Source organism: Populus trichocarpa, chromosome 14 (genome assembly GCF_000002775.5).
Source record: "Populus trichocarpa isolate Nisqually-1 chromosome 14, P.trichocarpa_v4.1, whole genome shotgun sequence".
Taxonomy (NCBI): Eukaryota; Viridiplantae; Streptophyta; class Magnoliopsida; order Malpighiales; family Salicaceae; genus Populus; species Populus trichocarpa.
In genome coordinates, this window is record NC_037298.2 from 1404866 (window position 1) to 1420869 (window position 16004).

The 16004-nt window shown below is 35.5% G+C and overlaps 2 protein-coding genes across 5 annotated transcripts; both read right to left on the minus strand.

The window, feature by feature from the left end:
* Nucleotides 1-4063: 4063 nt before the first annotated feature.
* LOC18104839 (protein DCL, chloroplastic) lies at nucleotides 4064-8726 on the minus strand. 4 transcript variants are annotated; one of them, XM_024585471.2, is made up of 4 exons: nucleotides 8368-8726; nucleotides 8173-8287; nucleotides 4591-4684; nucleotides 4383-4483 (listed from the first exon to the last, which is right to left on the minus strand). In XM_024585471.2, the coding sequence occupies exons 1-4, from the start codon at nucleotides 8709-8711 to the stop codon at nucleotides 4479-4481; spliced, it is 558 nt and encodes a 185-aa protein (XP_024441239.2). In that variant the 5' UTR covers nucleotides 8712-8726; the 3' UTR covers nucleotides 4383-4478. The 4 variants fall into 4 exon arrangements, with proteins under 4 accessions (XP_006374878.3, XP_024441238.2, XP_024441239.2 ...); XM_024585469.2 differs by lacking the exon at nucleotides 4591-4684 and adding an exon at nucleotides 7488-7730; XM_006374816.3 differs by lacking the exon at nucleotides 4591-4684 and having other exon boundaries at nucleotides 4064-4483.
* A 1985-nt stretch (nucleotides 8727-10711) lies between these two features.
* LOC18104844 (protein DCL homolog, chloroplastic) lies at nucleotides 10712-14956 on the minus strand. Its single transcript, XM_006374818.3, has 3 exons — nucleotides 14618-14956; nucleotides 14423-14537; nucleotides 10712-11150 (listed from the first exon to the last, which is right to left on the minus strand). Exons 1-3 carry the CDS (start codon nucleotides 14920-14922, stop codon nucleotides 10983-10985), a joined length of 588 nt encoding a protein of 195 aa, XP_006374880.2. The 5' UTR covers nucleotides 14923-14956; the 3' UTR covers nucleotides 10712-10982.
* Between the last annotated feature and the right edge of the window lie 1048 nt (nucleotides 14957-16004).

Below are 16004 nucleotides of genomic sequence, written 5' to 3' on the forward strand. Positions count from 1 at the left end.
TTTTTCTGCACATTGAGTAATAATGACCTGCAAACTAGCAAGAGCAGTGCTCTTTGCCTTCGAAAGGTACAATGATAGGAAAATAATTTTGCTACACAAGGCATGAATCAAATCCATCAAGGATTTGAGTTTTCCAAGCAACTTTAAAACAATGCTGTTTTAGATAAAATAAATTTAGAGTTAATTTCTTTGAATCTTCACCTGAATTTAAAAAAAATTAAAAATTATTTTAATATATTTTTAAACAAAAAAAATATTTTAAAAAACATGTAATTACAAGCAAAATACTAAACACACAGGAAATTGAATGCTAAATAAAGAAGATTGATTGACATTAACAGGACAATTATTTCTCTTTTCATTTTTTTGGATTCATTCTCCACTGATTGGTTTCGAATAGATCATCAGAGTTGGTACTTCCAGAGGAAAGGAATTGGAAAATTCAGTTCCCAATGTGATTTTTTTTACTACAATCCCAGCAAGACAAGTCAGTTCGTTCCTTGGAGGTCTCTGTCTGTCTATCTCTGCCTAACCAATGACAGGAGGGGTAAACCCGAAGAGGGCAATTCAATTCTCATCAGAAATCTATAAAATCTTTGCTCCATTGCAAGCACAGAGGAAATCTGGCACTGTTCGCGTTGTTTATCTATTAAGAAGCGTGTAAGGTTTCTGCCGTGAGCCTGATTTGTTGCTTTCTTTTCTCTACTTTCATCTTCTTTATAGGGCTCGATATCCAAGAAATGTCGCTCTGCTAGACAGATAGTGAGAGTACTGAGAGGACATGAAAAAGAGGGGTAGTGCTAGCAGGTGAGATGGAATCACTTGAGGAAAGAAATTGAAGGAGGAGGTAGATGTGTAGTGGTGGTTGAATTGGTTTCCAGTTCACTACAGAGAGTAAAAACTCTCGGGGAAAGGGAACAAAATTGAGAAGCTTGATCTTGTTTTTGCATTATTTACCATTCAAAGAAAACTCTTTTCTTTCTTACCCTTTTTCCTTTTCCTTTTACCTGTTCATCACAGCTCACAATGGCCATAGGTGTACCGCTAGGGAGTATTTTATTTTACATCTCAAGTTTCTCCATCAATTTTCGGATTCAAAAACCCACGACACCTCTTCAGAATCAGAAAAGACTTTGTACATTTCAATCACAAAAACAACGAATCAACCAGAAGGCCAAGTAACCCTCGATGCCCTTTATTGGAACTCTCCAAGCCATTCCCTACTGCACCAACGCCGACCTATACCTACACATACTATTTAGCTCGTGGGACCATGCTTCAACATGAGGAAGATTTTGATACAAGAAATTTGTTGTATAAATGGTGTCTTTTGTAATTCTAACGTATTTTAATAAAAGTTTTGAAGTAATTCTCATGTATTTTAATAGAAGTTTTGAAAAAAAAAAAAATTTGTTAGAAAAACTATTTGTAAAATAGCATAGTTGCAACACAAAGTAACCAAGAATAATGATTATTTCAAAAGTTATTTCTCAATTAAATTAATTATCAGCTACAAAAATCGATAAAAAATCAAGAAATAAAATGAAATTCAAGATCTAATGTCAAAAAAAAAAGGTCACCAGAGACACATTACAACCCTGTTTTTGACACATTCAATATCGTTAGAAAGATTTCGACGAGATGATTTTAACTACACCTTGAAAAATCACCAAACATGGTCGTAATTTGTTAGAAGTTTTATTCATGGTTAATTTAGGGTCCATTACAACCTCGTTTAATGGTTTTTCGGAGTGTAGTTCAATTCATCCCGTCGAGATATTTCTAGAGGTATTGAGTGTGTAAAAAACATATCTTCGGTGTATCATTGGTGCACCCCATTAAACCACTATTTTCAATAGTGATTGTGTATAAAATTAATATTAGAAAACACGGTTGTGTTAAACCACTATTTTAAAAATAACAGTCATGTACGAAATTGATATTAAAAACATATAGTTATGTTCGTGCTATTTTTCAAATACTTTTACAACCTATATCATTCTCTCAAAAAAATTTATCTATCCATGTTATTTTTCAAAAATAAAATCCGTATGAATGTGTAACGAAAGAGAAAATAGTTGTATGAAATAGAAAAAACTCATCATGGACTCGGGGACTGTTTGGATTGATGACCCACGTGGATTTCTTAAGTCCAGCTGGCTGGAGGATCTCCCAGGTTGAGGTCCACTTCTGCTCGTCTTAGTCTAATGATCATGTGTAATTATTACTTAGCACATAGAAACTTTTTATTACTGATGCATGGCAACTGCTAAAGATTGCAATATTGTAAGTTGTAGCATGATAATGAAGGGTTGACCTTTGATTACTCACCCACGAGCCATGGATTGTTGCTTTTTCACCCCACTATTATTTCATCTTCATCATCTACACATGCATCTTGATTATAATAAGCTTTCTCAAGTCTCAACGCCTGTTAATCCCCACCAGCGATATGATCTGGCCGAAGTAATTTTCTACAGCTGATGTGGTCAAAGATTATTGTGATGAACAGCTCATCCAGGTCTTAGCACACAGCCCAAGCAGGGCTTGTGATCACACCGTGTAACTTATTATACCATCCTCATCAACAGCTCTTGCTCTTGCATCTTCAATGATTTATGTCTAGCTAGCATCATTGCATGGGAGTTGCGACATTGCTGCTCTCACAGCATCTGCGATTCCGAAAATGGCTAACGTTTAAACATATGAGAAGAATGGCCAAACCCTGCGAGTTTTGCCATTTGTAATCACACCGAGCTCCAAGGACCAAATGCATATCATGAGAGTCACACGTAATTATCTCTAATTGTTACGGGGACAAGCTCCTCTCTCAAGAAGCTTCATACCAGCACTATAAATCTAGTAGTAACCAACAGATTCTTAGCTGACAAGAACCCTCCTAAGTCCAATCTTCTGAATTAATCTTATAGTTACAGATGGTTGTTTAGCATATACTGCCAAGAACAGCACCACTTCATTCAAGGGCAGTTTGTTTTGTGGCCCAGCAGCACTTCTTCAAAAAATTTGTTTTAATCTTTTCACTTTAAATTGTTTTTTTAATGTTTTTTTTCTTGTTTTGGTATGATGGTATAAAAAATAAATTTAAAAAAATAAAAAAATTATTTTAATATATTTCTAAACAAAAAATAAAACTTTATAAAACAATAGTGCTATAATTTTAAAGAATAAATTCCTGCCGGATGGTATTTCCAGGTCCCCGCGTGCTTTGACTACTCAAAACCTACATACAGAAAAGAGAGAGATTCGTGTCTTCCAAACTTAACACATTGTGTAGACATTACAGATGTTGGACAATGATAGCTCTCCAGCGTTTTGACCAATAGAAGCCCAGAAACCCAAACTATTCAACATGCCAGCTACGCTCGACTCTTTTGACCAGCCCAAGTCCACCACTCAGTGTTGATCACACCCTCTTCTTTTTGGGGTTTTTGAAAATATAATATTAATTACTTTTCAAAGTAATTTTGCTTATAAATATATTAAAATAATACTTTTTTAATTTATTAAAATTATTTTTAACATGAACACATAAAAAAAATTCAAAGACATAAAAAAACACTAAATTCTAAACAAAAGTAAAATTCATATTTTTGAGAAACTCCATTCTAAACTCGTTTCAAACAGCCCACAGACCCTATTGGTTAAACATCACTTGCTTATTTAGGCGAGCACCACCCTAGACGACAATGACTACTCGGATCAATATGATGCCCGAGGTGCGAAATCTTGTCCCAAGAGCCACAGGACCACATGGTCAACATCAAAACAAGACAGAGATCTGCATGATAGACTAAAAAACTGAGGAATATAATTGATTATGTTGAGCACCTGTGCCATGGGCTATGATGCTTATTGACTGCAAACATGACCTTTTGAATCGTTTGCCCGATTGGCGTGGTGCAAACCTCATCCACGTTCACATTCTCTTTTCCTACAGAACCCTCCTACTTTATTCTATCGAATCGTAAACAAGTTCTTGACATGTTTGGCGTTCCTGCCAAAGAAGCCAAATATGCCAAGGAAACAAAAAGACAGACGCAAGTCAACAAAGTCGAGACATTTCAATCATTTTGTCATCATTTCTAAACGAACAAACTTGGAAGGGCTAATCAAGGATTATCTACTATTTCTAACAATTTGAAAAGACCAAGGATGCATTTAGGTCCTAGAATCAGTACACAATCCGGCCCTGATGGAAAACTTCAAAATATGTCAATCTGAATGATCTCTAATAGACAAAAGAAAAAAGAAAATTGCAGATGGAATATCAGGTAATCGCCCGGGTTGTAACCATCATCAGGCCATGTTTAAAATGTTCTTTAATGAATCTTTCTGCATGAGTTGGGTACTTGAATTGAATGTATGCTCGCAGACACTTCCTATAGGAGAAGTCTATCCATCCACCATCAGATCTTACAACAAACAGGCACCTTGACGTTTTAAAATGGGAATGACGATCAACCTTCAACAAGAGTAGTTCAACTGCTTATTAGTATTCTCATAGACCAACAGGATAGCTAAGTCGAAAACATTCACAATTTCACATAGCACATGATTATCAACACACACACAAAGGAGAAAATGACGGGTGAGTCCAATTCTGGCCACAATAGCTGGCATTTGACTTGAAGCGAACAAATAGCTCTACTGGTACAAATGCCCTCTGCAAACAAAAAGAAATGAGGGACCAGCAAAACAAAGAACGGAACAGATTCCAGCAAAACAAATGAAGGAGGCACCTGTTAAAAGATTTTTATCTACTGACCTACATACATGCTGACCATGTGTGGACCAAAACCCTGCAGATCTTCTAGGCAAAAGGTGCACGCAAGAAATTAACAAGAACAGAGAGACTGATGCATGTATCTGTCAATTTCTTCCATGACTTTTCACTTACGTTGCAAGGGACAAAACGAGAAACCCAAAAACTGGGACTCGTGGGAAAATTCAAAGAGATAGCATAGTCAAGCAAGAAGAATCCAACTGGTCACGCATCAAAAGTTTCCAGCTGTGTTGCAAAGATGCATGGGAAATTCCAATTTTTAAAAATCTCATTACCAAGCATCAAAAGAATATTAACTCTCTATGGAGTGTCGGACAATTACACATAGGTCACTCCAAAGAGATAGGCAGCATAGTCCATATGAAAAAGTGAAAGCAAAATATAATCAATTTGGGGCAGAAAACATCCATTATACATTAGGAAAAGAACAACAATGGATTCGTGGTGAGCTATGAGCAATAAGTTTTAAGAACTGTTTTGAAGTCTATTTAATTCTATTGAGATATAAAATAGAAGCAGTATTCTACTTGCATGCGTCCATATGATGGATTCTCCCAACCTCTAAATTGTCGTGCATGCAAATGTCAATAAACCAATGGTGGAGAAGCAACAGAAGATCTTTAAGAATATTATCTAGGAAAGCTCAAGATGTAATTCTATTTTATTTGCATGTAATGTAGTGAATCTAACTGTTTAGATTATTATGATATTTGGTATTGATTAGAGTTTTTATTTTGCTTGGAACTTTATCATATTATTCTAGTGTTTCGTTAGGGTTGAAGTGCCTATATGAAGGCCATAACCTAGTATTAGTAGTGGGGTGAGTTGGATGGTTATTAAAAATTGTGGGTGTTTTTTTTTTCCTGCTATTCTTTCAATCTTTCCCTTCCCCTCTTCATCTACTCTTGTGCCCCTTTCTTCCCTTTCTCATTTCTATCTTTATCCTGCATCAACCAATTATGTCCACAGCTACACAGTTAACAGAAAAGGAACAGAAGTGCATTACACTAAAAGGAACATAAAATTGAAACAAGAAAAGAAAAAACTGAGAACTTGAAAACTAAGGAAAAATATCAGAAAATGAGATACATACCAAGCCAAATTTTCTAGCAGTTCGATCTCATAAATGCCTCAGATATTTGGAGTGAATTATGACAAAAAATTAAATCAGTAATAATGGATCGTGAATTTGAAAATTGTAAGGATCCGTCCCATCCTTAAGATAGCAACAAAGAAACACTACAGTGCTGCCCCTGAAAAATATAAATCCTCCAAATTTAATGGGTTGTAATTCGTATGCTAATGAGACATCTGTTCGTTTCATTTGTTTAAATTTCTTTGGGATCCTCCTAATTGTCAACTCAAACTTTCATTAAATCCTGATGACACCTTTGGGCCTATTAGCATCATCTAAATGGACTTAGAAAAGTGGCACCCTTCTCAATAGGCAAAACCAACAGTAAGCATGTAAAAAACCTTAAGCACATGCAAGCTATACATCAATAAAAACAAGGTAATTAGATGGCAAAACCTTAAATCTCATCATGATATGCAGAATGTGCGTGTATACTGCAAACAAAGCATCCCTGAGCCCTATGCCCACTAATATGGGTCACTTATCAGTATGAATGATGCTCGAACGATAGAATGTTGGATCATGGAGATAAAGTAAATCATCCTAGACCTTCAACATTTAAGTAATGACATCCCTTGACTATATTCTTGTCTTTTATGTCTGACCTATATCACTAGCAACACACATGTCAGACATTTGGAAATTCACATTTAAAACTCACAAGGACAATCACCATGGCAAATTCTAGATTCATTCAAACTTGGCAAAAGTTCTCTACTCAAAATTGAATCAGGAGTCTTTGATAGTACACTTAGACAGCCTTACCACAGTGATTCTGAAATATCTACAGTATAGCCATTATGTAATAGCGTGGGAAAATATGCCAGATAAATTTTATACCAGTTAAGATAAATGGTTGACATTTCAAATTTACTTAGAAAGTCCTCCAAAATTGATCCATTCCCATGGGCTTGCCTATGCACGCTACCATGTAAAAGGGATTCGACAAAGACAACTTTATAAATGACATTCATTCTCACCAGGTTAACACCTTTGAAATAAATAGTATCAGTAATTAGAAGCAAGAATTTAAATCCATTCAATCTATGCATAATGGAAAATAAAGCATTTTTGGGCACTGGACAGTTGGACCTAAGAATTTGGGGTCACACGACATTCCTGCTGATGTTTGGTGTAGTGGGATTAAGCAAATCACCTTACACCATCAAGATTTTAAGCAATGATATCACTTACTAACATTCTTTCTTTTGGTTCAGACAAACTGACTCATGACAATAACTTCATACTTGAGTCAGAAACTGGGTATTTCAGATGTTGAAAATAACACGAACAATCAAAACAGAAAATGATAGACTGCATTCTAACTTGGCAAACATCCAATATTCAATCTAACACTATTAGAGAGAAGAGTTCAAGAATTGAGTCAGGACATTAGATATGTAGAGAAGTATCAAAATATCGAATGCCCCCCCACCATTTCATTATATGTTGGAAGAAACCTTAGATAAAGGAAATTATATCTCCTTGTAAAATTAAGAAAATAATAGCAAGGAAAAGGGAATGAAAAGAAACAAATGAGCATCCTACCATTAAAACCAACACGAGGAGAACCATGGGCATGAGCTAAAATGCTAGAAAAACCAAGGAAACATTTAGAACGTGGAAAAAAAATCGTGGGGCAGTGGCGAAACCTAAAGAGTCAGGAAAAGACTCAATGTTTAGCATAACAATCTTATCTCTTCCAAAAATAAATTTCGAACCCTCCATACTGACACAATCAAAGAGTTGATGTTTTATCCCAAGTGCAGGAGTGTCAAAGTAATAAATAACCTGGCAAGACCGAGATCGATCCACAGGGAGGTCAACTATATAAATTATAAATAATATATATAATTTAACAAAGAGTTAAAGAGATCTTTAAGATGTGAGATTAATATGAGGATTATGCCTGCATTTAAAATGAACATTTACCATAAATTAAAACTATCTTATACCATCAAACTTGTTATTATAAAACATGCTTAAGTTAGGGAATTTAATGATACTAAAAATACAATATGATGATATAAAACCTTAATAACAATGCACTTTTAAATACTAATAAGATACATTGGCAGAAATAAAAAATTTCATAGCATGAATAAAAATCTTATGTTTACCAAAAATAAATGTCGAACCCTCCATAAATTAGCACACACAAAAAAAGGTTTCATGGCATGAAAACAAAAGCGGAAAACAATTAAATGCCTTTTGGAAAACTACGCAAACTTACCGCTATAGAATCAAGCCCACACCCTACTTTATCATCACAATTCGGATGATAAACAAGAAGCCTACCTGCCACAGCTTTCTCATCTTCATCTGTTAGTTGTTCTCCATCCTTATATCTAGCAGTAAGTAAGAAAATCAGAAGAAAAGTAGAAATGATAAGCAAGGAAAGGCAGACGACATTATAGAGTAAAGGGACCTGTTAGAGTGGAGAATTTCTTTAGCGAGGTGAGCTATAGGTTCGATATCTCTCCAAATCTCTGCTTCTTCATCTTTCCACTGTCGGTAATTTTGCTCTTCCCAACTTGAATACTTTGCTGCCTCGCACAAGCTCGATACTGTGTCAATCAAAACAGATATATCATCCTCTTCCATTCGAATATACTCCGCATTCGAACACCATGATCTCCGAAGTGGCACTAGCAATCCGGTGGCGAAGCGGTGGTGGTGGTGGAGCCGGAGCCGCAGGAGCTGACTGAGAAGTGCAGATGCGGCCATTTTAGGGTCTGGGAATGGATGGTTACTAAGCTTGTATTGTGCCATTGGTAACTCGATGGGCCCATTTATCTCTTCGTGAAATAAGTGGGCTCGTTTTGAGTCTGTTTCTATGTTTGGGCTGAAGACAATCTGGCCCGTGGCCTGTTTCATCAAATTAAAGACAATTTGGTTTTTGAGTATTATTTGTATTAACCAGCTGAGCCTGTACCATTATGAATAATTAGTTATGAAAAAAAATATTTCTAAATTAAATAGGGATAAAATAAAAAAAGAAATCATCAATTTTCATTATGAAATGCTCCTGCAGTATAGGAATAAAGATTAAGTAACCGAGTATTTATCTTTCGTAAAGATTATTTTATACGAGGAGAGAACTGAATTTTAAATGTAAGCATAGGAGAAATCATGGGAAAATAAAAATAAAAGAACTTTACCTAATTTTTTACAAAGAAATTCTCTACTCCATCCGACAAATTCCAAGTTTGAGTCTCGTACTATTTGGTATAATGAAATTCTATATTCTATTTCTATGCGTGGAAATATAAATTGAATTCTAATTTTTAACTTACTTTGATTTCATCCATCCATTACTCGAAAAAGGGCTTGGATGATCAAGTAAACTCATAAATCATCCCATCAATCAAAATCATTTATTTGTATTAAAACAACATCTTTTTTTTTTTTTGACTAATTACATTGGAAGTTATGCATACATAGAACTTAAAAATGTATCAAATGGTTGTTCCAGAGCACCGTAATTTGGATAAGAAATACTTGCACTGCAGGTTTATCTTTTTCTTCTTTCATTTCCTCTTTGACATTTGATTGAATTTTTATAATTTATTTTGATTTATTTTTGCTACGATAAAATAGGGGACGCAAAAAAACTTGTCCAAGGTTGAATGTTACTATTGCAATGAAATGGGACACACAAAGCACAATTGTCCACGATTGAAAAGGAAATCAGACAAGCACAGGAGAGGGAAAGTTGCTGGTGTGATCACCTCTGAAACAAACCTTAGCACTGAAACTAATGTTGTTTCAGGTAAAACTCGAGAAATGTTTCGACAAGCTATTTCTAATGTGGGTTGCTCTACCTTGGCTAATAATACCATCGCAGCATCTGTTTTGTCAACTTCCCCAGGTACTGATTCTCCTGATTGGATTGTCGACTCGGGAGTGTTCAACCACATGACATCTGATGAAACCGTTTTTCACTCTTTAAATCTTGTTCCTTACATCCACTCCATTCAAACATCCTATTTTATCGTTAGAATTCGGACGGTAAGCAAGAAGCCTCCCTGCCACAACTTTCTCATCTTCAGCTGTTAGTTGTTCTCCATCCATATATCTAACAGTAAGTAAGAAATTCAGAATAAAAGTAGAAATGAACATTAGAGAGTAAAGGGACCTTTAAGAGTGGAGAATTTCTATGGGGAGGTAAGTTATAGGATCAATATCTCTTAAAAAATGATCGACAGGTTGACCAGGTGACCAGTGAGTACACCCAATGATCCAGTGATACGATCTCTTCGCCAGGTTAGACCCTCGAATTGGGTCTAACACCTATGAGTTAAACATACTAGCTTTACTTATTTACTCAGCACCCTAGACAATGACTACTCGGATCAATATGATGCTATGATAAGAAATGTTCTCCCAAGAGCCACAGGACCACACGTTCAAAATCAAAACAAGATAAAAAAATGGCACACTGAAAGATCTGCATCATTTACTAAAAACCTGTAGGAATATAATTGATTCTGATTGATCACCAGTGCCATGGGCTATGACGTTTATTGACTGTAGCCATGGCCTTTTGAATAGTATGCATGATTGGCGTGCAAACCCCATCTACGTTCACATTCTCTTTTCCTACAGACCCCTCCTAGTATATTCTATTGGTGTGTAAACAAGTTCTTGACATGCTAGGTACGACTAATTTGGCCAATCTGCAAACAATCAAATGTGGGTCCTAGGATTTGCGAAAAAAGCTTATTCCTGCCAAAGAAGCCATATGTGCTAAATAAAAATAAAAAGACAGATGCAAGTCAACAAAGTCGAGTTCATTTCAATCATCTTGTGTCGTCATTTCTAAACAACCAAAAAACCTTGAAAGTGCTAGACAAGGATTATCTACTACGTTTGACAATTTGGCAAGACCTAGGATACATTTAGGTACTAGAATCCATACACAATCCCCTGCGCACTTGTGCAAAACTTTAAAATATGTCGATCACAATGATCTCTAATTGCCAAAAGAAAAAAGAAAATTGCAGATGGAGTATCAAGTAATCACCCGGGTTATAATCATCATCAACTGCCACGTTTAAAATGTTCTTTAATGAATCTTTCTGCATGAGTTGGGTACTTGGATCGAATGTATGCTCGAAGGCACTTCTGATAGGAGAAGTCTATCCATCCACCATCAATTCTTACAACAAACAGGCACCTGGAGTTTTTAAATAAGGGATGACGGTCAACCTTCAACAAGAGTAGTTCAACTGCTTATTAGTATTCTCACAGACCAACAGCATAGCTAACTTGAAGACATTCACAATTTCACATAGCACATGATTATAGACACAAAAAAAGAAGAAAATGACGGGTGAGTCCAATTCTAGCCACAATAGCTGGCATTTGGCTTGAGCGAACAAATAGCTCTATTAATAGAAATGCACTCTGCAAACAAAAAGAAATGAGGGACAGCAAAAGAAAGAATGGAATAGATTCCATGTTACAGAGAAATGAAGAAGGCACCCGTTAAAAGATTTTTATCTACTGACCTACATACATGCCGACCATGTATGGACCAGAACCCTGCAGATCTCCTAAGTAAAAGGCGCGTGCAAGAAATTAACAAGAACAGTGGGACTGGTGCATGTCCCCGTCAATTTCTTGCCTGACTTTTTGCTAAGTTGCAAGGGATAAAAGGAGAAACATAAAAACAGGGACTTGTGGAAAAACTCAAAGAGATAGAGATAGATAGCATAGTCAAGTGAGAAGAATCCAATTGGCCGTGCATCAAAAGTTTCCAGCTGTGTTGCAAAACTGCTTGGGAAATTCCAATGGAGTGTTGGACAGGTTTAAGACACAGGCCATTTACTCCAAAATTGCTAGTTTGACACAAAAATGGCTTGGGAAAGATAGGCAGCATAGTCCATATGAAATAGTGAAAGCAAAATATAATCAATCTGGGGCAGTAAACATCCATTACACATTAGGAAAAGAACAACAATCGATTTGTGGTGATTGCCGAGCTATGAGCAATTACTTTTAGAAACTGTTTTGAACTCTATATAATTCTAATGAGGTATAAAATAGAAGCAGTATTCTGCTTGCATGCGTCCATATGATGGATTCTTCCAACCTCTAAATTGTTATGTGCATGCAAATGTCAATAAACCAATGGTGGAGAAGCAACGGAAGATCTTTAAGAATATTATCAAGGAAAGCTCAAGATGTAATTCTATTTTGTTTGTATGTAATAGCGAATCTAATTGTTTAGATTATTATGGTATTTGGTATTGATTAGGGTTTTTATTTTGTTTAGAACTTTATCATATTATTCTAGTGTTTCGTTAGGGTTGAAGTGCCTATATGAAGGCCATAACCTAGCATTAGTAGTGGGGTGAGTTGGATGATTATTAAAAATTGAGTTTTTTTGTTTTGTTATCCTTCCCACAGCTATTTTTCCAATCTTTCCCTTCCCCTCTTCATCTACTCTTGTGCCCCTTTCTTCCCTTTCTCATTTCTATCTTCATCCTACATCAACCAATTATGTCCACAGCTAGGCAGTTAACAGAATCGGAACAGAATTGCATTCCACTAAAAGGAGCATAAAATTGGAACTTGAAAAGAAAAAACTGAGAACTTGAAAATTAAGGAAAAATATCAGAAAGTGAGATGCATACCAAGGCAAATTTTATAGCAGTATGGTCTTATGAATGCCTCAGATATTCAGAGTGAATTACGACAAAAAATTAAATCAATAAAAATGTATCATGAATTTGAAAATTGTAAGGATGTGTCCCATCAATAAGAAAGCAAATAAGGAAATAATACAGTGTTGCTGCTAAAAAAATGCAAATCCTTTAAATTTCATGGGTTATAATTCATATACTAATAAGAAATCTGATTGTTTCATTTGTTTAAATTTCTTAGGAAAACCTCTTCACTGTTAGCTGAAACTTTGATTGATCACTGAGGACCCCTTTGGACTTGTAATCATCATCTAAATAGGGTTAGCAAAATGGCACCCTTCTCAACAGCCTACACCTACAGCAGCAGGCAAATTAACTTGGATTTGTGCAGTGAAACTTCCAGCACATGCAAGCTAAATATCCAAAAAGACAAGGTACTTAGATGGCAATACCTTCCATCTCATCATGATATGCAGAATGTGCGTGTATACTGCATCCTTGAGCCCTATGCCCACTAATATGGGTCACTTATCAGTATGAATGATGCTCGAAAGATAGAATGTTGGATCATAGAGATAAAGTAAATCATCCTAGACCTTCAACATTTAAGTAATGACATCCCTTGACTATATTCTTGTCTTTTATGTCTGACCTATATCACTAGCAACGCACATGTCAGACATTTGGAAATTCAGATTTAAAACTCACAAGGACAATCACCATGGCAAATTCTAGTTTCATTCAAACTTAGCAAAAGTTCTGTCCTCAAAATTGAATCAGGAGTCTTTGATGGTACACTTAGACAGCCTTACCACAGTGATTCTGAAATATCTACAGTATAGCCATTATGTAATAGCGTGGGAAAATATGCCAGATAAATTTTATACCAGTTAAGATAAATGGTTGACATTTCAAATTTACTTAGAAATTCCTCCAAAATTGATCCATTTCCATGGGCTTACCTATGCACACTACCATCTGAAAGGGATTTGGCAAAGACAACTTTATAAATGACATTCATTCTCACCAGGTTAACACCTTCAAAATAAATAGTTTGGATTAACACATTGTATACAGGCTGGATAACAAAAAAAAATGTAGCAGTAATTAGAAGCCAGAATTCAAATCCATTCATGCTATGCAGAGTGGAAAATAAAGCATTTTTGGGCAGTTGGACCTGAGAATTTGGGGTCACTCAGCAGTCCAGTCGATGTTTGGCTAGGTGGAATCAAGCAAATCACCTTACACCGTCAAGATTTTAAGCAATGATATCACTTGCTAATATTCTTTCTTTTGGGTCATACAAACCGACTCGTGACAATAACTCCATACTCGAGTCAGAAATTGGGAATTTCAGATGTTAAAAAATTACACAAGAACAATCAAAACAGAGAATGGTAGACTGCATTCTAACATGGCAGACATTCTCAATCCAAAATTGAATCTGACACCATTGGAAAGAACAGTTCAAGAATTGAGTCAAGACATTACGCACATGGAGAAGTGTCAAATTAAGAAAACAAGAGAAAGGAAAAACGAATGAAAAGAAACAGATGGGCATTCTACCATTAAAAACAACACGAGGAGAACCATGGGTATGAGCTCAAATGCTAGGAAATTGAAGGAAACATTAGAGCATGGAGAAAAAAATTGTGGGGCATTGCCAAGACCCAGAGAGTCAGGAAAAGACTATTTGTAGAATAAAAATCTTATCTTTACCAAAAATAAATGTCGAACCCTCCGTAAATAGCACAGAAAAAAAGTTTAATAGCACGGAACAAAAGCGGCAAACAATTAAATTCCTTCGAAAACTATGCAAGCTTAGTAGCTTACCATTATAGAATCAAGCCCACATCCTATTTTATCATCAGAATTCGGATGATAAGCAAGAAGCCTCTCTGCCACAACTTTCTCATCTTCATCTGTTAGTTGTTCTCCGTCCATGTATCTACCAGTAAGTAAGAAAATCAGAACAAAAGTAGAAATGATAAGCAAACAAAGGCAGACGACATTAGAGAGTAAAGGGACCTGTCAGAGTGGATAATTTCTTTAGCGAGGTGAGTTATAGGTTCAATATCTCTCCAAATATCTGCTTCTTCATCTTTCCACTGTCGGTAATTTTGGTCGTCCCAACTTGAATTCTTTGGTGCCTTGCGCAAGCTCAACGCTGCGGGAGTCGAAAGAGGTACACCATCCTCTTCCAGTGGAGTAGACTCCGCTGTAGAACACCATGATCTCCGAAGTGGCACGAGTAATACGGTGGCGAAGCGATGGTGGTGTTGAAGCCGGAGGCGCAGAAGCGGGGCGCCCCTGATAAGTGCAGATGCAGCCATTTTTGTGTTTGGGAATGGATTTGTTACTAAGCTTGTATTGTGCGATTGGTATTTAATGGGCCCATTTATCTCTTCATTAAAACCTGGGCTCTTTTAATGGCAAAACGTTTGTACGTATTTATTAGGGCCTGCTTTGTGGATCCACTTGTATTGGGCCTTGTAGGTCTATTACTATTTGAAACGTTTCAGAATTTGAAAAATACAAACCACAAAAATTTGACATATAAAAAAAAAATTGGGATTCTCTGCCAACAATTTCCAATTTACTATTCAGAATGCTTCTCCCACTGCTGATTCTTCCTCGTTGCCCCCTTCAACTAAAATATTCCCTTTTCTTGAAAATTGAAATTTCATGATCTTCCCAAAAGTCAACAATTTTTCGAAAGAAAATTATTCCGTCACATTGCAATTTAAATCGTAGCTATCAAATCTAGTTTGGTTAATAAGTTGACGTGAAGATTCATAACCCAACCTAACTTGAATTTTAAATTTAATTAAAAAACATTGAACAGGCTAGAATCATTTTAAATCATGGTGTCAATATTAAATGATTTTTTTATAAATAAAATAATATTATTTTAATGAAAATAACTAATTTACATAAATTAATTCAATAATCTAATAACTTTTTTTTTTTCATTTGGATAAAATTGAAATCCAATCCAATTATTAGTTCAATAGATAAACGTTACGATGACTCCGTAATAAAGACGTTGCAATCATATTTCGTGAAGCAATGGAAAGATAAATATATTGTTTATAGTGCAAGCAAAATAAATAAATACTGGCACAAGATTCCACGCGGACGACCTCACTCCCCCTGTCATACAACGTCCTTTTTACAGTGCTGTTATGGTATGGTTATTTTTTAAAAAATGTTTTTTTATATATATTAAAATAATATATTTTATAAAAAAATAAACTAAAAAAATTGCAAAAAATAATTCAACCAACCATAACCTCCGCCTAGTTTTTCACAATAATTAAATAAATGAAGATAGAAGATTAAACAATTGATTATGAATAAATATTAATTAAAGATTAATGTTATTTAAACTGAATATAACTCGAGGTATGTATAT